We start from the raw sequence: 24,228 nt of genomic DNA, 5'->3' as shown, positions 1-24,228 counted from the left end.
TTAATGCCGTTGAACCTCATCACTGTTGTTTTTTTTCGATGCTAGGTACTGTGAAGTCAGATGGGAAGCCCATGGATAAGTCTCGGCTAGCAGTGAAGGCTTCAGGACTTCAGCGTTCCTCCTCAGACGCGGGTAAAGACCACCGAAATGGCCCTGGAAGTACTGAGCAGCGGAAACCCCCATCTGGTCTGGTCAGGCCTTCCGCTGGTGGAAACTTTGGCTTCAAGAAGCCCCATGCGTCTAACAGTGGCAGTGCAAACAATTCCAGTACACCCGCTGTTAGCTCTACGCCCAGCACAGCAGCCGCTGTGGGGAAGATTCCAAAAACATCTGGCATTCCCGTTAAGCCATGTGCTGGTGGTGGAGGACGTAAGACAAGTCTGGATGTTTCAAACAGCGACCAAAGCGGCTTTCTGTCTTCGAATGCCCGAACGTCTCTCCAGTACCGTTCCCTGCCTCGTCCAGCGAAAACAAGCACCCTGACTCTAACCCGGCCGAGCTCAGCTCGCCCAGTGAGCACCACCATGGATGCTGGTTCTGGGCTAACCAAGCCTTCAACGACATCAACACAGGGCTCTAAGCTCAAGGAGCCCGGTTCAGGACTGGGTTCAGGTAAGACTGGAGGGCGGGGAATTCCCAGTCCCAGTCCTGTCAATCAAACTGATAGAGAGAAGGAGAAAGAGCGAGCCAAAGCTAAAGCTGTAGTATCAGACTCTGACTGTGGAAATGGGCCTTTGAAGGGCAGTCCTGCTCAGACCCCTTCAGAGAATGGAGGGAAGCTTCATGGGTTGAGACCGCCCAGCAATGTCAAGGGTATGGATCTGTCTTCACCGAGCACACAGAGGTATTCAGGCGCATATGTTCTCCTCTACACATTCATTTTTTTACATGAACAATAAAGAATTATTATACAATTGTTGCAACATTATCACTGTTTTTCACCAGGTTGTCTGGGGTACGCAGTCTGGCGAAGCCTCCATCCATGGCCCAACTGGACAAGCTGAACTCCAACAGCCTGGAGGTGGAAGTTCAGGATAGTCTGCCTCCAAAGATTCCTCCTTACTCTAAGCTTCAAGAACTTTCTAGTTCAACAGGAATGTCAACCAGCCCCTGCCTGACCCCCACCCCTGCACCTATACTAAATGTGAACTCCTCAGCCTGCTTTTCCGGTTCTGGAATTGGCCTGGGACCTAGGCAGGTCACTTCACTTGGTGTTGGAGGAAGTGAGGGTAGCACCTCTCCCTTGCTCTACCCTCGCACTTCTGGGCTGCATCGCAGTTTGGAGTCTCTGCCCTTACAGATGAGTCTGGCCCCAGAACCCCAGGAGCAAGAGAAAGAGAGGTTTAGGGGAACTCTGGGGAGAGGCGCCTCCACTTTAGAGACTCAAGACAAAGACAGAGAGGTGGACAAAGACCATCCTTCAAGCTGGAGCTCTGGGAGTAAAGTCCCACTGACTCTAAAAGACAGGTCAGTTTACTCCAGCTGAAATATAATCATTAAATTTGTCTTATACTGTTCTATCCCAAACATACCTCAAATAAACATTAAAAACAGCCTTCTAGCTCCCCCTTCTGGTCATCTGAGGTAGTGATTGGCAAACGATCTGGTAATGTTCAAACATCCATATTAAATTTCTAGATGAAGAGACAGGAGAACTGGTGCTAAAAAATTATTTCTATTAAACTTGCTTACAACTTATAGGAAAATGAAATTGCACTTCCGGCCCACATTTGCAAGTTTGTGTGCTAAATTTCTATAGTAAAGTGTAATGAGGAATCTTAACATGACTTTGGTTTTCTAAAGTGTACTTTTAGTCAAAAAATGAACAAAACGAATACATATAATTTAGAGTGAAAAGGTCATAACATCATAACATTACATAACAGTAGCTGAGGGGAGAATGACAGATAACAGGAGATTACAGTTATCATGCTGTGAAAAATGGCACATTCAGCCTTAAGTGCACTGCCTGAACCTAGGGTCCTACAAAGCTGTTTCACTATGAATATCAGTGTAAAGGGTACACTGATGTCTAGATTGTTGGAAAGCTCAGGATTTATTTGATGAAACCAACAAATGACCAAATTCTGCAATATTTCACTACAGACAGGATATCTGGATGGATATTTGGTCCAGATCAGGACCAGAATCTGGACTTTGAGAATGCTTATTTAGCATCGTGTGGAGTTTTTTTTTTTTTTTTTTTTGCCTTACTGCAAATTAAAATCTTTCCATTTACAAATTATTTCTTTTAAACAGCATTGTTTTCAAATGGCTTTTATTGTGTATCTGATGTGTTTTGTTCATTTAGCTAAAGCGAAAATAGGCAGTGCAATGTGCTAAATACTGGCCAATTCTTTTCCACTTTTTAATTTTAAATAGCTACTGAGTGATACATTTTTACATTTGGATTAGTAGTAATGGTGAAAATTTGTAAATTAAAATAACAACTACAGATACATTCACTTACACACACACACACACACACACACATTAATGGGTTGCTGAGCTATTATTACTACAGGCCTGTTATCAACTTTGCACCATCAGCACTGATTGTAGTCCTAATTACTGGTTGCCACAAGCTGCCTGCTAGTCGTACTGCGCCTCTTTGTGCCTGCTCCCTTTTCCTGAGAGTTTAATAAGTCCCTGCATGAGTGCTCAAATAATGACTTTGTTTCATTTCCGCAGTTCTCAGAGAGACAGAAACACACTGCCAAAGAAAGGTTTAAGGTATGTGAGTTCACACATACAGCCATACTGTTAAATCCACCCATACAAAGCCAGGTTTATGCTTGGACTCTCAATCAATACAGAACCTATGGTAGAGGCTACTTTATTACCCAAGAGAAACCCAATTCCATTGTAAGTGTGCCTTGGTGTGTCTGTGTTGGTTTGCATCGCAGACATACTAAGGCCCAGCCAAAGCAGGTGACTAGGCCAGAGTCTCTCTTGCACTCGGTCTGTATTTTTGTGTGTCTCAAAATGATACAGCAAAACTCTAAAAGCTGTTTTTCCCATGAATACAAATCCAACCAAATACTCAACATATTCTAAATCAATACTGAAGCAATAATAGTTTCTTTCTCCTAACTTGTTGCAGAATGATTAATGCAGCTGTTAACGTTTGAGCTGAAAAACAGCTTGTTAATAACAATAACAGTAATATTCTTTTACTGTAGTAGCAAAATCACGAGCTACTTATGCTACTCTAGCGTCATAATCACATCCTCATGGTGGATGGTGGCAAGATTAATGTTGTTCCTCATTCTAGATACATCAGTCAATTGACCAGCAATCACTATCCATTAAATCCCTCTGAACCCTCACAATTCACAATTTTTAGTTCATAAATGGAAACCTGCTGCATACAATTTAACATATTTTTTTTTTTCAGTTTAGCCAAAGATATGATCAATTTTACAGACAGGTGATTAGTGTTCCTTAGAAAGAATCCACCATCCATGCCAGCTCATTTGTGCAGGATCACGGGTGGGGGGGAGCTGGTGCCTATCTCCAGTGGTCATTGGGCGAAAGTCTGAGTGCACCCTGGACAAGTCGCCAGTCCATCACGGGCATCCTTAGAATATGATAAACTAGAATTTCTGACCATTATGTGATGTGTGTGTGATGTGTAAAAATAACATTTTATTGATTTTAGACTCAGTCATGTTAGAGGGGGCTCCACCACCTTTTTATTACAGTATTTCACTGTTGGTGACACTAGCTTCTTTCTGTCGTTAGTTTCAGTGGTGCCTCTCAGCCTGAGGAGGAACTAAAGGAGAAAGGAGAGCGGAGACATTCGCATACTGTTCACAGTATGACCGACTCTCTCACCCTCCCACTTCTGTCCTCTCCCACCTCCCTGCCGCGCACCTCAAAGATCAGTATGGGTCGGTATCCACTCCTTTACACAGAGATGATTACCGGCTAACAATATGCACCACCCGATACCAGTTCCATATTATTTTGACTAATAATTTTTTTTTGGTAACTCTGCTGTCACAACAGTACCCAGCCCTGTGGGTGGCCCCCCCAGGATGACCCGGTCCAACAGCATCCCGACACACGATGCCTCCATGGAGCTTTACAGCGCATCGCCGCTGGGCAGCACGCTGTCATTGGCGGAACGTCCGCGCAGCATGGGGATGGTTCGCTCTGGCTCCTTCAGGGACAGAGAGCCCAATGATGAAGGTGAAACACCCGGTTATTTCTAGCAGTTTTTCTATAAAGGGCATCTAAATACAGCAGCTCACTTATTTAACATCGTCTCTCTTAATGTTTACTTCCCAGTTCATGGGTCGGTTCTCTCCCTGGCCTCAAACGCCTCGTCGAACTACTCTTCGGTGAGTGTGGGCAGCATACAGAATCAGGTAGATACGGATTAGTTTCTTTGGTATAATTGTTGGCTTGAAAGGTGGAGGGATACAGGGGATCTTTTCTCTCGCTTCACGCTTTAAACGGCACTCACTCAAGATGATGATCAGTACCTTATTAGTCTCCAATTCTTTCCTTTCCTCTCCACTTCTCTCCTTCTCCCTCTGTCCTGTCTAACGTCTTGGCTTTTATTCCTTCCTTCCCAAGGCTGAGGAAAGGATCCAAGGGGAGGTAAGTGTTGTCTTCACAGCCCAGTCGCCCTTGTTGTCTCGTCTCCTTTTTTCCCCTATCATCCATCAATCTCATCCTCGTTGTTTTTGCTTAAATGAGTCGCTTCATCATTTTTTTGGTCATCCTATCGTTTATTTCGTGACATCGGTCGATTTCTAACACATCGATGCTTTGATATCATCCTCACAGCAAATCCGCATGTTGAGGAGAGAGCTGGAGTCGTCGCAGGAGAAGGTTTCCAATCTGACCACACAGCTTACGGCAAATGTATGTATCAAATGTCTGCATCTGTCTGGCACCTTTTTAATCTTTTTTGTCTTTTTTGAAAAAAGCATCTTCAGTTCCTTTGTTTATGACAAATATTCTCACTAATAAATTTAAAAGAAAAGCTTTTTTTAAAAGAACCAACTGAAAGTTGCAAGGCCATACAAAATTAGCCTCGTGAGACCATCCTGATCTCGCTAGCTTTCAAGGTTTCACTCGCAGATCAGTCTGGCTACTCTCCGTTAAAGAAAATTTGGAGCCGTTCACCAAACGAACGTCCAATCAGCGTTGGCTTTGAGGCGGGTTGAGGTGTGACGCAACGGGAAGCGCGACAGTTCAGCCTAAAGAACATGGCGGCTTCAGCCGATGAAACTAGCGTTAGCGCGGCTATCGAGCAAGTTTTATTGGAATTACAGAGTATTTCTTTGCTGAGCTAACGAGCCTTTACCTGCAGCAGCATAAGTAGCTTGGCTTGTGGTTGTGTTTTCGTCGTCGCTCTGTTACGAGCGACGACGAATCTGATTGGTTCATTTGGCCCGTCTATCACCAACATAGGCCAATCAGCTAACCAGTATTTTCGCCCCTTCCCAAAATTACTTCAACGGAAGGTTTCCAGATGGATATGCGGAGCAAATCTATCTGGCGGAGTCAGGTAAATACAAAATACAGTGCCTCCACTTTTTGTGGTCCTTGTTAATGTTTTGTTAAAAAAGCTTTTTTGATTAGTTTTATTTATTTATTCTTACATTTCTTACCACCCTGCTGACTGATCAGGATTGCAAGATAAACAGGAGTCCTAGTCCAACATTGTTTGACTTTTCCAGTTGCTTAATTCTCTACTGTAAATATTTTCATATTGTTAGGTGTGTAACTATTATCTTTAGCAATTTAGCAATGATATATGAATATCAACACACATATGCCTCACTTAGTTGTCATGTTCTCTTGTCTTTCCCATTAGGAAGGAAAAAAACACACATCAAGTATAATAATTGAAATGTAGAAAATATAAAAATAATTTATTCACTCCATTTGAATTATTACAGGGACAATAACGATTACATATAGCCTGGAACTGAATTGATATACTGAAATTAAAGGTTTAATTTTTCTATTTATTGTGTCAGATTAGGCTCCTGCAGTATCAAAGCAAATTTATTTCTAGACTTTTTTACCATGTCTCACAGGGTTAGCAATATTTGTGGATGGCAGTTCATCTTCTTTATGATAACAAGAATGTGAGATTGATAAGCTGTATATATTTTTGTATTTATCAGCAAATTTATTAGTACAATTTCTATAATTTTTTCCTGACTTGGAAAAAATGCTAAATTGCGATGTTGCACATAGTTTTTTCCCCTTACCATGTTTATTAATTCACTTCTATTTATTTAATGCTGTCATTTATTTAGCTGTAAATTGTATCACTAAAAGTATACAATTCTAGCTCTTCAATATCATTTTTATGATTTATTAATTTGCATTTGTGGGGTTTTTTTTACCACCTTCTTACCTTCACCCTAACGATGCTTAGTTCCACAGCACATTTGCACATCTGGTTCCGTTCTTCTTTATCACAAGGTTGTTTCTGTATGAGCACCTTCGTCAGCGCTCTTCTTTGTTCAGCAGTATAGTACAGACATTAGGCAGAGCCGATGTCTCCCTTTGAGATAGGTTCATATCACTGACCGTATTAAGACCAGAACAAATGCGGCAAACACAGAATGTCATTGAAGTGGATTAATGAGAGGACCTATTTTACTATTTTATTGTAGCCTTGTGTTAGAGAATAGAAAGTAATTTTCTCTTCTCTCCTAGGGTATAGAAGAAGAGATTAAGTAAGAGGGGGATTTTTCAAAAAGGACATCCTGTTCAATGTGCTTTATTACCTGAATTGGAATATTTAAAGGATTCAGCAGTTCTGCTGAACCTGTTCCCCTTTGGCAGCGAAGTGCGATAATGTCTGAATTATGTTCTGACATTCTAGCCAAAGACATAAACTCTGTAGCAAATCCTCTCAGAGACCATTAAAAGACATAACAAGCTTCTGCATTTTATTTTTCATCTTTTTCTGAACAGGCAAACCTCGTGGCTGCCTTCGAGCAGAGCCTGGCGCTGATGACAGCTCGGTTGCAGAGCCTGTCGATAAGCCACGAACAAAAGGTACCATCGCACTTCTAAAGTCAAACACACACAAAAACAGAATTCCAGCCAGATTCCAACACTATACTTATCTAAAGAGCAGCGAGCTTAGCGAGCCAGCGCTCCGTGACGTGTCTTTGATCACAGCCTGCAGCAGCAGCTAAATGTAGGTTAGAGGCCATAGGAATCACGAGATAGAATGGAAGAAGGTTATGAGATCAGTGAATGAAAAACATTTCCAGTTTAGATGACAAACACGAGTCAGACAGCCTTCACGTGCACCCCAAGCTACATTCCTGCCCGCTTCTGTCTGGTTTTGGTGTGAATCAACTCATCTCTGCCTGAGGCTGTGTTTGATTTAAAGGCATGCATGTGAGGAGTCTCCGAGTTCTTCATGCCTTGCTGCTCCCTTTGAAAGCCCAGTCTGGACCGGAGCAAAAAGCCTTTGTTGCAAGTGCCAGGGCAGTGACCTGTACAGATCAGCCTGGTGCACAGCCTCTCTGACCTTGAGGAGATGGGCCGGGTGGCTCCATTTGGAGTACAAAGCAATCGATCAACTTAAAAAAAGAAAACAAGCAGAGCAGAAATGCAAAAGAAAACAAGCAGAGCAGAAATGCTCTGTTGTCCTGGAGTCTCAGTCATTTTGCTGACACTGCAGGGGCGATTACATATTTGCATGAGCTAATCATATTTGGATCTGTTTAAGTAGTAGTAGAACATCAAAAAATATTAACTGGAGAACATCGCTTTGCAGCATTTTGGTGCACCTTCTATGCAAATATCATACGTCCTTTATTGGGAATCCTTAAAGCTGTACCTAATTTTAAAAATAAAAAAACAACATAACATCTGCAATCTAATTTTGAAAACTTCAAGACTGTTTTCTTCTAGTTAAGGAAAGTAGGACATGTAAAGAGGTAAACACAATGACATCATTAGCCTCACTTCTAAAAAAATACATGAATCTGACAGGAGTCAGACATTTTCACACTTTAGAGTCTTAGGGGAGCTCTGAAGAGAGTCAGAAATTATATTTCATTTGTGAAGCAAGTGTAGGATGAGTTTGTTTATGCAAACGTATAAATTAAAGTTTTCTTCCTGTACGTCACCATCCAGTGTCGCTGATATGGTGCTGTGTGATTCACAACACAGTAGGTCTGCAGGCATCCTCAGTGAACCCCGCTGGAAATGATCCCAAACAGGGTGGTGTCTCTGGTGTTTGGCCAGCCATAAAGGACACATGTCACTCTGCTACTCATTGACCACTCGCATACAATTTAAGTCAATTATTTTTAGCATTCAGGGTGACAGTGGGGTCAGTGCTCAGCTGGATAAATTCAAAGCTACAGCTTTCTGCTCCTTTTTGGCAATTGTTCTACTCACAAAAAATGACATGTGGTGCCACCATTCCCACACACAGGGCAGCTTCCCTGCAGGCGGTTTTCATTTGTGGTTGCCTGGTGAAGGAGGGAGCCATTAAATGCTGACAAAGCAAAGATATCCTTCCTAAACAACTACATTTTCTACTACACCCAAAGGTCTTACACATAAAGCTCACATTTACTTATATTTTGGGGGAAAAAAACTGCCTTCAAAAGTCATTAATTAGTCAGTAATTAGAGTTCACCTGTGTGTGATTTAATCTCTGTATAAGTTCAGCTGTTCTGTGAAGACCTAGAAGGCAGTCTGAGAACATTAAAGAACAAAAAGCATCACAATGTCCTAGAAACACAGCAGGCAGGTCAGGAGGGAAGTTGTAACCTTGACTGCAAGCTAAATTAGTTGCGAATATTTGTGCGTAGTCCACCAGTTCATGCATTCACCTCTAATACCTAACCACTGAGCAAAGTCATTGATTAGCTAATATTCCGAGATGACATTTCTGAAATGATTGTACAGGACTCCGAGCTGATGGAGCTGCGGGACACGATTGAGGCTCTGAAGTCCAGGAATGAAGAGGCACAGGCCGTCATCCATGGAGCCTTAAACAGCCAAGATAACATGAAAGGTTTGTCGAATTAACCGGGCAATCACTCCGTACACGTGCTTCTCCATCCTCCTAAAACATCAGTCACTTAATATGGGGCTTTCTCCCTTTCAGACCTCCGCATTCAACGGCAGAACTCGTGTGAGAGCATCTCTAGTCTGAACAGCCTGACCAGCATGTCGAGTGTGGGCAGCTTGAAAGATCAAGACGCAAAGAAGAAGAAAAAGAAGAGCTGGGTAAGACTGAGTGGGCACTGCTGTTTCTACGCTTGCAGCTTGATTTGTGGGTGAACTTTATCCTCTATAAAAATAACAGAGAGGCATGGCTGATCAGTGACCGGTGTTTCCCTCCTCTGTGTTGTTTTTTTTTTTACTCTTTCAGGTCTGTGATGTGAGTGCTGCCACTGTGTAATCATATAATTCCTATGATTTTCAATTACACAGCATGATGGGTCATCTAAAACTGCAGCCCCTTCATCTCTGCTGTTTGACTTACTGCACTGCTGGTTAATGCTGCCTGATCCGCAAATGTTTCATTAAATGAATGGCTATAAAGCAGCCATGAGAGGCAAGCAGCAGACTTGATACGCCATTAAAATAATTAATCGCTGCTCAGTTGAATGTTATTTGATGTACCTAATTATGTTTCTCCTCATTTACTTGATTAACTTAGATGAATGAATGAATAATTGACTGAAGGAAGGAATTATTGAATGAAGAAATTAATTTATTAATTGATCTTTTATTGTCATTATGAAAAACAATTCACATCTTTTTAAGACGATATAAACAAAAAGGCTATTTCTGTGTATTTTATTCTTCAGTATAAATATGAAAATGTATTGTTATGATCAAAACGCTGTACCACAACCATGTTTACTGACTCTTTTTGGCTTTATTTAGGACACTCAGAGCACTTATCAAGCAATTAAATCCATTGGTTATTTTAGAATTAAAGTATAAAATAATGTGGTATCAGTTTGACGACTGGATGATGTGGTATGGTGTAATTATCCATATTAAATGTTCTTAAAAATGGTATTACATTCTTTAAAAAAACTGAATATTTTGAGAAAAATAACCGACTTTAGAAATTATATCTAATATTGTCAATATTCCAGAGATGAAAAAAATAAAACATTAGAAGCCCGTTTAATATGGAATTTAAATTAAATGTGGTGGTCAAAAATAACATCAAGGTTTTTTACTTTACATTAACTTTGCACTTTTTAAAACCAGTGGCCCACACAGTCCTGTGCAATCTGTTTGTGAACCTGTCCCTTTGATGTTATGAAATATAGAGATAACCTTCATCAGCTTGTTTTTCCCAATTTCCTGCTAGAAGATGTTCAGCTCATTAAATTTTAAATAAGGCTGGAATGCTTCAAGATAGCAGTGAAGTAGAAACATTTTATTAGATATTTTGAGTACGGCAAAAGAAGAGGGAGCTGCTCTCACACTGATTCTTACCTTGCCATGTCTGTGGCTTATATGTGCTGTATGCTGCGTTTGAGTTGCAACAAAAAGCTGCAAATGTTTTGTTTAAGTTGTCCAACAAACTTTGTGGCTTCCTGTCCCGACTGCTGATCACATTTTGTATTTTTCAAAGTGACAGATGCATAGGACTGTGATGGTAGAGAACCGTTTGCCTTTGGAAGCGTATATTACCTAACCTGACTCTCGCCAGATGGATTTCGCTCAATGAAATCAATCTAGCGAGAGTCAGGTTATATCTTACCATAAGAGTGGAACATAAGGCAAAATTACAGTTGTTGGGGTATTTAAATAGGATTTACAGAATATAATTCCTTGTTTCCAACTTTATTTTCAAGCTATATTTGGCATTAAAATAGATCATACAAAAGAATCTGAGATTATTAGAAACAATGTATAGAAACATAGAATTATGTTTCTATACATTGAAGTCATGCTTGGGCCAATATTTAGCAGTAGATGATAAGGTAATCATTATGTGTATGTTTACTGTCCCCTCCTGGTTCTCCTGGACCATATGCAAGTATGCAACTCTACATATACAGAGGGTTGGGATATTAATTGCAAAACCAAAAAAAAAAATACAAACATCAACTATGCTGGTGGCTTAGCTCACAAACCCTATGTTCTTTTTCCACTTCAGGATAGTTTTCTTATGTGTATTTCTAATTCTAAACAAGGCAATTAGAAATATGTTAAATTATAATAATGTTTGGGTCACAAACAGCAGGTTTCAGGTTTCCCCATGCTGAAAAATGAATATGTGAAGAAAATGTGAAGAATGTCTTTATTAATTCTAACAATTGCCTCTTTTTATATCTTCCGAGTTAACTCATGACGATTTCGGTCTCTCATCTGCTTTCGTGATTCTTTGTAGTTGAGGAGCTCCTTCAACAAGGCTTTCAGTATCAAAAAAGGCCCCAAAACCTACTCGGATATCGAGGAAATCACCACGCCTGACTCATCAGCTCCCAACTCACCAAAGATGGCGCATGAAGGAGGAGAAGCGGGCGAGAACTTTCCTTCGTCTCTGAAAACGTCAGCATCTGCCACCTCCTCTGTGTAAGTACACAAGCAGGCTTGAAATGGTTCAACCTGTGTTATGTGGGTTTCTGCTTACCATGAGATAATCTGGCTTTTATAGGATAATGGAAACGGTAGAAGAGGGAGACAATGGTGAAAGAGCGGTATCTGAGTTACGATCAGAGCTCTGGGAGAAAGAGAGGAAGTTGACAGATATCCGACTGGAGGCCTTAAGTTCTGCACATCAGCTGGAGCAGCTCAGAGAAGCCATGAACAGCATGCAGGTCTGTGAGCGTCCTCAGTTCTAGACCCCCATGAAAATATGTGGTTTTTTTTTTTATAGTTTGAATTTAAAACTTAAATATGTTTGTGTTTCAGTCCACTGTGGAAAATCTAAAGGCAGAAAACGACCACTTGAAAACAGGAAGTCAGCTCCCTCCCTCCGGCCCTGGTCCCACCTCCTCCACTTCTCAGCCATCAGGCCTGGCTTCTCTCCTGGGGCCCTCAGTGAATCCGCCAATGAGCATGTCCCTCACTAAATCCTTCAGCCTGAGTCTAAATGATTGTAACGCTCCAGGTAATGAATACACACAATCCTAGTGAGCATTTAGCTCTTGCTAGAATAATTTAATGAGTTGGTTTTTTTTTTCTCCATTCTTTCAGATGCGTCTTCTTGTGACTTGCTAAGTGTGTCTTCTCAGCATGAAGACGTCCGTGCAAAAATACTGGTTTGCACTGGCGATCAAACAGGGGTAGGTGCAAAACACTTTTAACAGCAGCAGACAGAGTCGTTAACATTTTTTTAATATTATTTCTGAGCAATCTGTGCACACTTCTGTATCTGTAGGACAAGAAACAGCGTCAGAAATTCTACCTGGGCTCAGTGACGATCGGTCCTCGGACTGACTGGGCCTGTCTTGACTCACTCATTGCTAAAACCTTTCAAGTTAGTCTAATTTGGTATTCTTTTTGATATTCAAACAAGGGTGTTGCTCCAAATTAAGTAGCTTGGTATTATTTGTGATGCCCTTTTCTCCTTTGTTCAGGACTACTTGAGTCAGGTGGACCCAACAGGGAGCCTGGGTTTGACCTGCGACTCCCTCCTCATGTACCAACTGAACCAAGGAGTGCAGCGGGCGATGGGAGGGGCCAAGCCCCAGACCTCGCCTCATCAATGCCTTGGCAATGGTCCCACTCAGATTTCTGTCACATTGAAAGGTTAGTAGTCCAGATGCTGTGGTTGATTTTTTTTAAAACATTAGAAAATAAGATTTTACACTTTTCCCAAGTAGGGATGGACAACTTATATGTACTATTATTTTGAAATCAGTTTTATCATCATAATTCTAATTCATAGGGACAAGAATAATCTACATTACTGAAATGAAGTAGTCTATTGATTAATCCGTAAATTATACTTTGTTAATTATTTCATTTCTTTTTTTGAAGGAGCAAATTGTGTGTTTACTGGACATTGACAGCAGTGACATACAATCCAAGCCATGCTATCTATTTAGAATAAAACTGCAAGACTATACTTCCAAATATGTTTCTTATCTTTTATGTTATGGCAATAAATAACAAAATATCATGATAAATGTTAAGTCCATGTCGCTCAACTCTACACTCAAGTGGTCAGAGGAACATTAGCTGATTATTCAGAATATAGGACCAAGTCTGTTCTCATCTTAACAACTCAAGCAATTAGCATGCAGAGGTGGGTGAATCTCCATCAGCACAGGTGGAGCGCCTGAATAGTTTAGCATGAGATAATGTTTATATTAGATCATTGCTGCAACATTTGCACAGGCTTGATGTAAATTGCTAATGCCACAGAATCTTGCAACATGTCCAATAAATAATATGTGGCCGTCGGTTTTAGCTGCATATCACATAATTTATGCTATAGCATTAGTAGTGTAGAAAGGTGATGCCAGATAATTATTTACTTAAAGAAGCAATAAGTAAGAAATTTACAGTAAAATTAATCAAAATCATTCTCACTTGTCACCTGGGATGGAAGTAACATTCCCTATAAATAATCGGTCCTCTCCATCAACAATGTCTTAGTCAACTTTTTCTCCTTTCAAGCTTAGTGGTAAGGAACTACTTTGGTTCAGTGTGTACCAGTGTTTACTTCCTGACTCCTGAACCAATCATATGGGAGTTCCCGGGGTTCCCAAAACACAGCGCGGCATTTGGTATTTTATCTTGGCAAAAAAGACCAGCCTGGAAACTTGAAAGCCAGTAAGAGAAGCGGACCAGAAATAGAACAGAATAGATCATCATATACCTGTCCTGTGTAAGTAAAAATTCAGTAGGGTTTCACAGCAGCAACGGACCATTGACCAAATGGCTGTTCTCTGTGGCAGGTGTTGTGTCCTTATTACTTATTGCTCCTTTAAAGAAAGATTGGGTTAGATTTTTGTTAATTAATGAAAATCAAACGAATAATAATGTTCACATTTATTGATTAATTCATACTAGAAAGTAATATGAAATGATTGGTACTTGCTGATTACTATTTATCATTTTAGGATTTAAACAGGCAGATCTAAAAGAACTGATTTATCAAAAGTATGTTGTGATATTCAGGTTTTTACTAGATGCAGTAAAAAAATCAACAAATTAAAGACTTGAATTCCAAAGATGAAAACCTGTTTTGCTTCGGAATTAATAGTACTGGTGTTTCAGGATTAGCATCAGGACCCTCATGGTTTTCCTCAATATTTTGAGAATCTGACAAAGACTATTAGAGATCAATTTTGATGAGTTTCCATTTGTGTAAAAATGTAGTTGTAAATGCTAAAAATGGAACCTTGCCTTTCTAGGTCTTAAAGAAAAAAGTGTCGACTCGCTGGTGTTTGAGACTCTGATACCAAAGCCCATGATGCTGCACTACATCAGCCTGCTGATGAAGCACAGACGCCTGGTTCTTTCTGGACCTAGTGGGACAGGAAAAACCTATCTGGCCCAGCATCTGGCCCACTACCTCTTGCAGTCCAGTCGGGTCGACTCCTTGGACAGTGAGCGTGACTCGTGTGTCTTGGGTCACAGCGCTGCTGTAACCTTCAACATGCACCGACAGTCACAGAAGGTAGAACCCATCGTTGAATTGTTTTTAGCAGCGGATTCCACTGACTACTATTCGCTTGTTACATTCTCCCACTTGTGTAAAGCCGTATTTCTTCACATTTACAGGATTTGCAGTTGTATCTGTCAAATCTGGCCAATCAGATTGACAGAGAGAGCGAAGGGGAGCTGCCTTTGGTTGTTATCATAGATGATATCAGCGACTCAGCGGCCATCACTGAACTCGTAAACGGAGCACTCACCTGCAAGTATCACAAATGGTAGGTTCACAATTTATTGTGTTTTACCAAAGAGGTAAATTAGAACTGTGTGCTAAAAGTTTTACTTCTCATCTCTGACCATGTTTTAGTCCTTACATAATTGGGACAACCAATCAACCCGTGAAGATGACTTCTAACCACGGGCTGCACCTTAGCTTCAGGTAAGCACATTAAATTCACAATATGAAGGTACCTCCTGATTTCTGCAGAAGTATATTTAAAATAAAGTGCATACAGTATAAGGAGAAAAATTGTGATTCTTTGAATTGGCAACAGGATGGTTACGTTCTCCAACAATGTGGAACCAGCCAATGGGTTCCTGCTGAGGTACTTGCACCGTAAAGCTGTGGAGTCCTACCAGGAAGAGGAGCAAGAATCGCCGCACCGCCAGGGACTGCTGCGTGTCCTCGACTGGATCCCTCAGCTCTGGTACCACCTGCACGCCTTCTTGGAGAAACACAGCACCTCAGACTTTCTCATAGGTAAGACACGGTGGAGTCTGCGTTGAAATGAGCCTGGTTCAGGCCGGCTTGTTCGAAAGGCAGGACGGGATTTAACGAGGAATGTCGCCTCCTGCAGGTCCCTGCTTCTTCCTGTCATGCCCAGTGTCAGTAGCAGAGTTTAGGCAGTGGTTCATTGACCTGTGGAACCACTCCATTATACCGTACCTCCAAGAGGGAGCCAAAGACGGCATCAAGGTGAGCAAACATTTACTTCCCAAGTGTAATATGTGTCATATCAACGTGCAAAACACCTTGTAAAAAATATAGATTTTGCAACGGCTATCTGTCTGTTGTTTAAGGTGCATGGTGCAAAAGCAGTGTGGGAGGATCCAGTGGAGTGGGTTAGAGGCACTCTACCCTGGCCAAATGCACAGCAAGACCAGGCCAGGCTCTTTCACCTCCCTCCTCCCAGCATCGGGCTGCCCAGCGAGGAGAGGAAGCCCCCCAAAGATGCACCTCCACCCAGCACGCTGGAGTCGGACCCTCTGGTGAGTAAATAGCGCTACTGGTGCTGTTACCTCACAATTTCATTATTTTATTTTTTGTTAAGTCCAAATTAGCTATACCCCTTTAAGATTTAGATTCAAAATTATTTTCATTCAACCAAAAAGTTAAAGACAAGCATCTCTCAAAAAAGACAATAAAATAACGTACAAAGAAAATCATTTTAGAAAAACAGTTATTTATCTGTTTTAGTTTATTATTCCATTAAAAAAACAGCCTTTGGAAAAGTATTTACGCCCTTCCTAATGATCAGAGGAAAATGTTTCAGTATCACTACCAAATGTTACTATTACTTTCTGTCAGAAAGAGAATGTTGGTAACAAATATGCCTGACTTTAAAAATGAAATCTGCCAGCGACATAAATAATTTTGTGCTAAATGATAGAGACGCACCAAATAAATCCTCCATAGGTTGGCCTATTTTCCCTTGATTGAGTCTGATTAGTGATTGGCAGGTCAAATACTGAAAAATTGGGATTGTTTTTCAGTCTATAAACTTATCAGCATTAAGCATGAACTTCAATAAACTGTTTTGAGTTGAGTAACAGTCAGATAAAAGTTAGGGACATGCACTATATTACCTATAATATTGAGTCACCCCTCCGAATAAGTTATGTCGTTTTCAACTGTTATTTGTATTATAACAAAGAGGGAGTGATTGAGAACAGCACTAACTCAGCCACAAACTAATAAGGTAATAAAAAATTGGGTTAGGGCATAATGCACAGAGGTTTTGTGTCATCATTATTAAACCTTTATTTAAACAGGTAGTCAAAATTTAATTATTAACAATAAGACAAAAGTTCACATTAGCAAGCGAGACCAGTTAGGTTGCCAACTTTCCACAGAGTAAAATGCTACAGACCCCTAAACTTCATATTTTAGCTACATCCAAGCCTTACATTGCCAGGATGTAGTGGTGTAAGGCGCACAGCCACTGCACTCTAGAGGCGTGGACAGTATGACAAATCATGGCTCTCTGTGTGACAGTCGGCAATCCAGTGGATGAGTTTGCATTTGCCGGAAGGGGGTGGCCCCTTCCTATCCAAGCATGACTGTGCCCTCTTCAAAACTACAACCTTTCTGTCAAATAATCAAATAAAAAAACAACAACCTGTGCTTAAACATAATCACGGTAAAGCAAATGTGTTTTCTGTGGTTGCTTCAAATCAAACAATCTTTATGTTTAGATGTTGTGATTTTGTTTGAAATAAAGCAGGAAATGTTAAGTTTGACATTTAAAAAAAAATAAACCGTAAGAAAGGCATTTGCGCAGTTTCTGATGGATTGCATGTCAACTGAAAGTGATTTTCACCTGGCCACTTAACCAAACTGGTTAGCAAAAGTAGAAATGTCCCATGCAGAATTACTTCAAATGCCCATCTAGGAAACATGTCAAGATACATTTTTTGTGTGAAAAATAAAATTCTTAAAAATAACCTTGTTGACGCTTTGATTTACTCTGCCTCCCCCCTCTTTGTGCCTTCCAGATGGCCATGTTGCTGAAACTCCAGGAGTCCGCCAACTATATTGAGTCTCCAGAGCGGGAAGGCAGTCTGGATCCTAGTCTGCAGACTACCCTCTGAGCTGCTGTGAGCTAGGATCAAATGAGAGTTTAAAGGACTCTACTGTGAACGTTATTGTGTGCTCAGTGAGCAGCTTCAAAGCTATTTGTAAAGAGGGGTTATGAACTAAGGGGTTCGCTCTGCCCTGCTTCTGGAAGACTGGGGAGACGAGCCGATTTCAGAAAGAAAATGTGACGATCGATCATGATTCTTCCTCTCGCCTCAGTTTGACCCAGATGGGTTGTTGTTTAATCTGCTAGTGCATGGTGAAAAGAAATGTATGATGCAAAATATTACCTGTAATCCTTATCATCAAAACCCAGTTGTTCCCTTTTATTTCTGTTTACACAACCATATTTTCTACAGCTACTGGTGCTCACAAGTATTTGTTGAAGGCAGGCACTTCATTTCAGCTGATTATGTTATTGGCTCCCCCATGAGTTGGACCATCACTGGACAGCAGCCAAAATGCACTTTATTTTGTACTTGTGAAAATGGGATTTAAGAGAGCTTTGTCAGTGAATGTTTCATAAAGGATGGGGCTGCTCCAAAAGTGCAGTTCACGGGTAATCCTGCAGGTGGCAGAATCTGTCAGGTCTTGCCTCATTTTTTTGGTGTACTTTGTCTTTGCAAAGGTGCTCACCAGATAATGACACATGTGAAAACACAATTATGAACATAGCCTTGAATGTTTCTCTCTATTTTTTATTATTATTTCAACTTTTAACAATTTTGTTGCTTACTGTAGATCAGTTTGCCGAGCTGTGAAGCTGTAAGAGGAACATGCATGGATGACTAATGACGTGACCCTGCAAAGCGACACTGGCCTCAGTTGACCAATTTCATAACTGCAGAAATAAAACGCAGATACAATACCAGCTTGTTGATCAAGTCTACTGTCTCTGAATATGCTCATGTGCAGTGATCGGGCCTTTCGGCTGCGCCCTTATTCCGGGGGTAGCCGCAGCAAGTTAATACAACTTGCACACAGAACTGGTAAAGTTTTCTACGCTGGATGCCCTCGTGAACGGCATTCAAACCAAGGTCCCCCCGTATCTAATACACGGACTTACCTCGCTACAAACTGCGAGTCGGCCCTATGCTTGTGTTCAGTATGTTCTGAATTCAGATCACTTTTAAATTCTAAAGCTGTGCTATGAAAAAAAAAAACGAAAGATGCAGATTTTGTAGGATTTTGTACTCGAGTCACCTTCATCCGTCGCCTCACCTACTTTATGAAAAAACAACATGCATCTCAGCGTGAGAGCTACTGAAGGCAAGGTACACGGTGTTCCTGACTGTTGGCCTATTCATGCATTATCATGCAAGGGGAAGTGTAGAAATGGAAACAATGCTTGAATAGTTTCCTTCCTCTTTTCATTTTCTCATTATGTTTTGAGATTTTGTTTTTCTGAACTCAAAAGGAAGTGTCTACTCACATTAAGTTATGGTATTTGAATTAAAAGCTTTTTCTTAATTTTTTTTTTGCACAAATTGCTTGTTAGAAATTAGTAAGTAACAGTATTTATTGCTCATATCTTGACTGTTATGTGATGAAGGGAGGTGGTGGAGGAGGAGGAGGAGGAGGAAGCTGCTGATAATGAAGAACTCTGTGCACCCCACCCTGACTCTGATGTACCTCAGACTGCCATATTCTGTCCAGACGTTCCTTTGCTTTCCTTTGAAGGTGTAAACGTAAAGACATGATGCCTAAGTCTATCCGTGCCTGAAACACAGTTTGGCCTACAGCTGCTCTCGAGCTGCTTGCCACCTGGAGGCCTCGATTTGGAGGAAACATCCTCTTACCTATGATGTCACTTTAACGTGGTGACCTGGTGTTTGGGTGCTGAATGGCTTATCGATCTGGACCTTTGGCCGGCGGATGAACTGTTAGTGAACATGATACATGTCAGCGTAAGAGAATGTCTGTCACAACTGGGCTGTGTGTGTTGAGATTGTCTTAATCTCGAGACTTGGTGACTTGTGGCAAGCAGTGAGATGTGAGAAAATTCTTTTCATTCATTGGACCTACCACACTTTAATCGTATCAGAGCAAAGATTTTTAATAACTGGATATCTTCCTCTTTTTGCATTTTCGTAAGAACAGAATTTTGTTTTTCTTTGAGTGCTTTTCTTATGATATTTGTAAAGTTTTCTTTCTCTTTTGTACATGAATTACATCACTATTGTAAACACTGTACATAGCCACTGCATCTGCGATAACAATCACTGAAGCGAAAAGAGATCAAAAATGAGCTTTGCCTGTTGATGCAGAAAATGAGCGTCCTCTGGTTTGTATTGTCTTCCTCCTGCAGGAAGGAGCACTTGGAATAAAAGTGGACTTCATGAAATGCCATGTCTCTATAATCCAATCAGATTCCATACTTCTAACTTTAAGCACTGGACATAATAAAGTCATGTCATTTTTCACACCAATGAGTTTCGGTTGAATGTTTGCACTTTATTATCCGCTAGGGGGCGCCATACATGTGTGTGATTGTTTAGTTTTTGGATAGTTTGGAGAGTTGAGTTAATTTCTGCAAAGAACATAGTCATAGGCCTCCAGAGGACATGGGAATTTTTTTTAATTATTATTAATTTACTTTCCCTCGCAATACTCTTGCATTCTCTTGCAATAACCTAGTAGATGGTTCATGCGGCACATCGAATACTAAAAGTCTTTCTGCTACAATATAAGGTTCTCTTTAAAATTGCTAACACCTTTAAAGAGCCTCAGTGAAAATGTGTTTATACATTCTTAACTCTTTGATGCAGAAAACTGAAAATCAATCTTTATGTTTGTGTAAGGTTGAGATGGGACTGCACATGAAAACAGCCCTTTATTGGCCAGACTACCAACACAAAAAAAACATAAAACTGTCAGATGACTTTTATTACCCAGTGAAAATAACTCAAAATAGTCCAAACTGCTTGGATGCATTTTACTCTCTTCTTAGTTAATGTTTGTCTTACTAGGGATTGTGGTTCACTTGTATCCTAAAAAAAATACATAAAACTTCAGATATTTCACTATCTAGATAACATACACGGACAAATCTTATAAAAAACACATATTGTAGCAGAAAGACTTTCAGCATTTAATATCCCCCATGAACTGTCTGCTAGGGGATTGCGAGAGAAAGCAAAATGAAAAAAAAAAAAAATTCCCATGTCCCCTAGAGGGCTCCATACATACAAAAAGAAACAAACAAGCAAAACAACACTTGAGACCATTTTAATAGATAGTACTTCATGTTTTAAGCAATTATATGTAATATTTATTCAAAGAAGGTCATGTGCTTGTTGTGTAAAAGCACATTTCAGTAAATTGAAATAACACTGAAAGTTTGTTTATTTTAGTCATTTCAAAACCCCAAACCAATTTACTATACAGATTTATTTATGTCAAATCAGATAATTACTAAACTAAAGAACCCTCAAATTTAAAATTTCAATGTTATATGTGTCCAACTAGAAATGTTATGGGATGGCCTTGTTATTGTCTAAGCTATCATTGGAAAGACATGCTGACCTGACAGCTGTGCAACATACATTTACTAGTGGCCTCCACAAGTAGGGAAAGCTTCACATTATTAAAATATTTTAATGAAAAGTTAAGTGCAAGGAAAACATGTGGCAGAAAAAGGTACAAGCACAAAAAGAATAAATACAGCCTTGAGTGTATTCTGGGGCCCAGTCCATTTGTGCGTTGGTGGGGATTGATAAGGAGTGGACTGCAGCTGCAGTCAGAGCTTCAAGAGCCACTCGTAGATGTATCCAGGACATGGACAACAAGTGTAGCATCCCCTGTGTTAAGCCACTCCTGATCCAGAGACTTTGGAGACATCTTACCTGAGCAAAGAAAAAGAAGGACTAGACCATTGTTTGGTGGACCAAAGTCAAGATTTTACAATAACCTACCATTAATACAGCACTTCAGTTGGAAATGAAGTTCCAGTGTCTGAAGGAAGAGTGGAGAATCACAAAATCCAAGCTGTGTAAGAACCATTGTGAAGTTTGCACTGTCAATGATTATTGGAGACATGCCATCCTTTGGATGTTGCCCCACTGGGTTTCACTAAGTCCAGTGTCAATGCAGCTGTTACGAAGGAACATTAGAGCTCTTTGTGCTTCCCTATGCTGACCAGCTTTCTGGAGATGCTGGTTTTATTTGACAAGGCCTGGTTCCTGACCACACTGTCAAAAGAACCAATATCTGCTTTAATGACCATGGTATCTTTGTGCTTGATTGGTCAGCAAATGTGCCTGACCTGAACCCCACAATGAATCAATATAATATTGTCCAAAGGGAATGAGATACACAAGAGCCAACAATGCAGATGAGCTGAATACCATTGAAACAACCTGGGATTCCTTAACACCACAAATTGATCACCCCCATCCCAGGTTGCATTGATGTCATAATTCATGCAAATGGTTTGCCAACCAACTACACGACTAATGAACAATTGACTACATGTACTTTACAGTACATAGGGCATACTTTTGAATAGGTTGATGTTTCTTTCTTATTTTTCTCCCATTGGTCTTGTGTAACATTGTAATTTTCAGAGAAACCAGTAACCAGAGTTATGTTATGAGCCACAATCATAAATATTAACTGAAACAAATGTCTGAAAAAACCCTGCAAGTAGTGAATCTATGCAATATACAAATTGCTATACTGACTTTTCAAAGATATTCTTATTCAATGAGTTGCTCTTACAGCCATTGCATGAATAACACTGGCATTGACCAAAAAAGACAATTTCAGCAGAAAATCTATGGCTTACCTTCATTCCGCTCTCATCCAAGACAAATTTCCATCCCTTTAGATTTTCCTTCACCCGTTCCCTGCTGCTCCTCCACGTCGAGAGGAGCCAGTTGAGGTGGCTCGGGCATCTGGTCAGGATGCCTCCTGGACGCCTCCCTGGAGAGGTGTTCCGGGCACGTCCCACCGGGAGGAGACCCAGGGGAAGACCCAGGACACGCTGGAGGGACTATGTCTCCCGGCTGGCCTGGGAACGCCTTGGGATTCCTCCTGAGGAGCTGGCCCAAGTGGCCGGGGAGAGGGACGTCTGGGCCTCCCTACTGAAGCTGCTACCCCCGCGACCCGACCCCGGATAAGCGGAAGACAACGGACGGACGGACCGTTCCCTGCTCTCACTCAGATAACAATGTCATCTGCAAACATCATAGTCCATGGGGATTCCTGTCGGAGCCTGTCTGTCAACATGTCCATCACCACAGCAAAGAAGAAGAGGCTCAGAGCTGATCGTTGGTACGGTCCCACTTCCACCTTAAACTCCTCTGTCACAACTACAGCAAACCTCACCATTATCTCACCACTGTAACATATTTATCTGATACTCCAAACTTCCTCATACAATACCACAGCTCCTTTCTTGAGAATCTGTCATATGCTTACACAAACACAATGCAGCTTCCTCTGCCCCCCTCTGTACTTCTTCATCAACATCCTCAAAGGAAATATCAAATCTCTCGTACTTTTTCTTGGCATGAAACCATACTGCTCACTATTGGCCTCAGTCTAGCTTCCAATACTCTTCCTCATAACATCATTGTGTGATTTATCAACTCTATTCCTCTGTAGCTGTCATAACTCTGCACATCCTTTTGAAAATTGGTGCCAGCAAACTTCTCCTTCATAATGCATCTTCTCACTCTCTAAGATATCATTGAGCACCCTAGTAATAAACTCTACTGCTGTCTTTCCTAGACACTTTCATACATCCACTGTTATATCATCAGGACCAACTGCCTTTCCACTCTTCATCCTTTGCAACACCTTTCTTACTTCATCTTAATCTTTGCTACTTCCTGATCCACAAAAGTTGCTTCTTCTACTCTTTGGTCTCTCGCATTTCTTCATTCATTTACTCTTCAAAGTACTAACTGCATCTTCCTATCATATTTGTTGCACCTGTCAGTACATTTCAATCTTGATCCTTTATCACCCTAACCTGCTGAATATCCTTCCCATCTCTGCCTCTCTGCCTTGCCAACCTGTATAAATCCTTCTCCACCTCTTTACCGTCCAACCTATCATATCATTCATTGTATGCTCTTTGTTTGGCCTTAGCTACCTCAACCTTCACTGCATCTCAATGTGCTCCTGGCAACTATATCACTGTGTCCCACTTCTTCTTAGCTGATCTCTTTCTCTTTCATTCTGCATCACTTCATCTAACTGACTCCAGAATTTCTCCTTCTCCTTTAACTCACACTCCACCTGTAGGCTATAACCACCAACAACATTAAACATCCCACCTTAAATTTATAGCTTCAGACTCATCGCCCTACGTGACACTCTTTTTACCTCTATAACATTCCAGACAAATTCCTCCTTCTACATCTTTTCTCCTACCATCCACACCATGGTAGAACACTATGAACCATGCACCTAGGTTTCTAACCTTGCCACCTTTCCACCTGGTCTCCTGAACATACAGTATGCCTACCTTCCTCCTTTGCACCATGTCAGCCAACTCTCTAACTTTTCTTGTCATAGTCCCAACATTCAACATCCCTACTCTCAGACCTAGTCTCTTGACTTCCTCTTCTACACGTTTTCCTCTTCTTCTTTGCCAACGAACAGTAGCCCAGTTTCCAATGGTACCCTGTTGGTCAGCAGCACCAGCGGTGGTCGTAGTTAACCCTGGCCTTGACCAATCCGATATGGAGATTATGGTCTTGACTCCTGTGGTAAATTTGAAAAAAGGTTTTACGCTGGATGCCCTTCCTGACGCAACCCTCTGCATTTAG

The 24,228-nt window shown here is 40.9% G+C and overlaps 1 protein-coding gene across 3 annotated transcripts in view; it reads left to right on the top strand.

The window, feature by feature from the left end:
* Positions 1 to 19,878, top strand: part of LOC105920760 (neuron navigator 1) — a 111,055-nt gene extending 91,177 nt beyond the window's left edge. The window contains exons 10-33 of one of the 3 annotated variants that reach the window (XM_021312881.2): positions 46 to 844; positions 946 to 1,467; positions 2,692 to 2,733; positions 3,745 to 3,893; positions 4,012 to 4,194; positions 4,294 to 4,373; positions 4,585 to 4,608; positions 4,798 to 4,875; positions 6,952 to 7,035; positions 8,914 to 9,022; positions 9,116 to 9,237; positions 11,372 to 11,556; positions 11,639 to 11,801; positions 11,896 to 12,094; positions 12,181 to 12,269; positions 12,365 to 12,463; positions 12,564 to 12,735; positions 14,349 to 14,614; positions 14,719 to 14,870; positions 14,960 to 15,031; positions 15,147 to 15,352; positions 15,450 to 15,568; positions 15,673 to 15,861; positions 17,368 to 19,878. In XM_021312881.2, the coding sequence (XP_021168556.2) occupies positions 46 to 844; positions 946 to 1,467; positions 2,692 to 2,733; positions 3,745 to 3,893; positions 4,012 to 4,194; positions 4,294 to 4,373; positions 4,585 to 4,608; positions 4,798 to 4,875; positions 6,952 to 7,035; positions 8,914 to 9,022; positions 9,116 to 9,237; positions 11,372 to 11,556; positions 11,639 to 11,801; positions 11,896 to 12,094; positions 12,181 to 12,269; positions 12,365 to 12,463; positions 12,564 to 12,735; positions 14,349 to 14,614; positions 14,719 to 14,870; positions 14,960 to 15,031; positions 15,147 to 15,352; positions 15,450 to 15,568; positions 15,673 to 15,861; positions 17,368 to 17,463 (4,199 nt within the window). In that variant the 3' untranslated portion in view covers positions 17,464 to 19,878. The remainder of the gene's footprint in view (positions 1 to 45; positions 845 to 945; positions 1,468 to 2,691; positions 2,734 to 3,744; positions 3,894 to 4,011; positions 4,195 to 4,293; positions 4,374 to 4,584; positions 4,609 to 4,797; positions 4,876 to 6,951; positions 7,036 to 8,913; positions 9,023 to 9,115; positions 9,238 to 11,371; positions 11,557 to 11,638; positions 11,802 to 11,895; positions 12,095 to 12,180; positions 12,270 to 12,364; positions 12,464 to 12,563; positions 12,736 to 14,348; positions 14,615 to 14,718; positions 14,871 to 14,959; positions 15,032 to 15,146; positions 15,353 to 15,449; positions 15,569 to 15,672; positions 15,862 to 17,367) is intronic. The other 2 variants (XM_012856401.3, XM_036137999.1) reach the window with 2 other exon arrangements.
* The last annotated feature ends 4,350 nt before the right edge of the window (positions 19,879 to 24,228 follow it).

The sequence above is a fragment of the Fundulus heteroclitus genome, chromosome 1, assembly GCF_011125445.2.
Source record: "Fundulus heteroclitus isolate FHET01 chromosome 1, MU-UCD_Fhet_4.1, whole genome shotgun sequence".
Classification (NCBI taxonomy): domain Eukaryota; kingdom Metazoa; phylum Chordata; class Actinopteri; order Cyprinodontiformes; family Fundulidae; genus Fundulus; species Fundulus heteroclitus.
The sequence above is the reverse complement of the archived record's forward strand: the minus strand, read 5'-3'. Positions and strand labels throughout refer to the sequence as shown.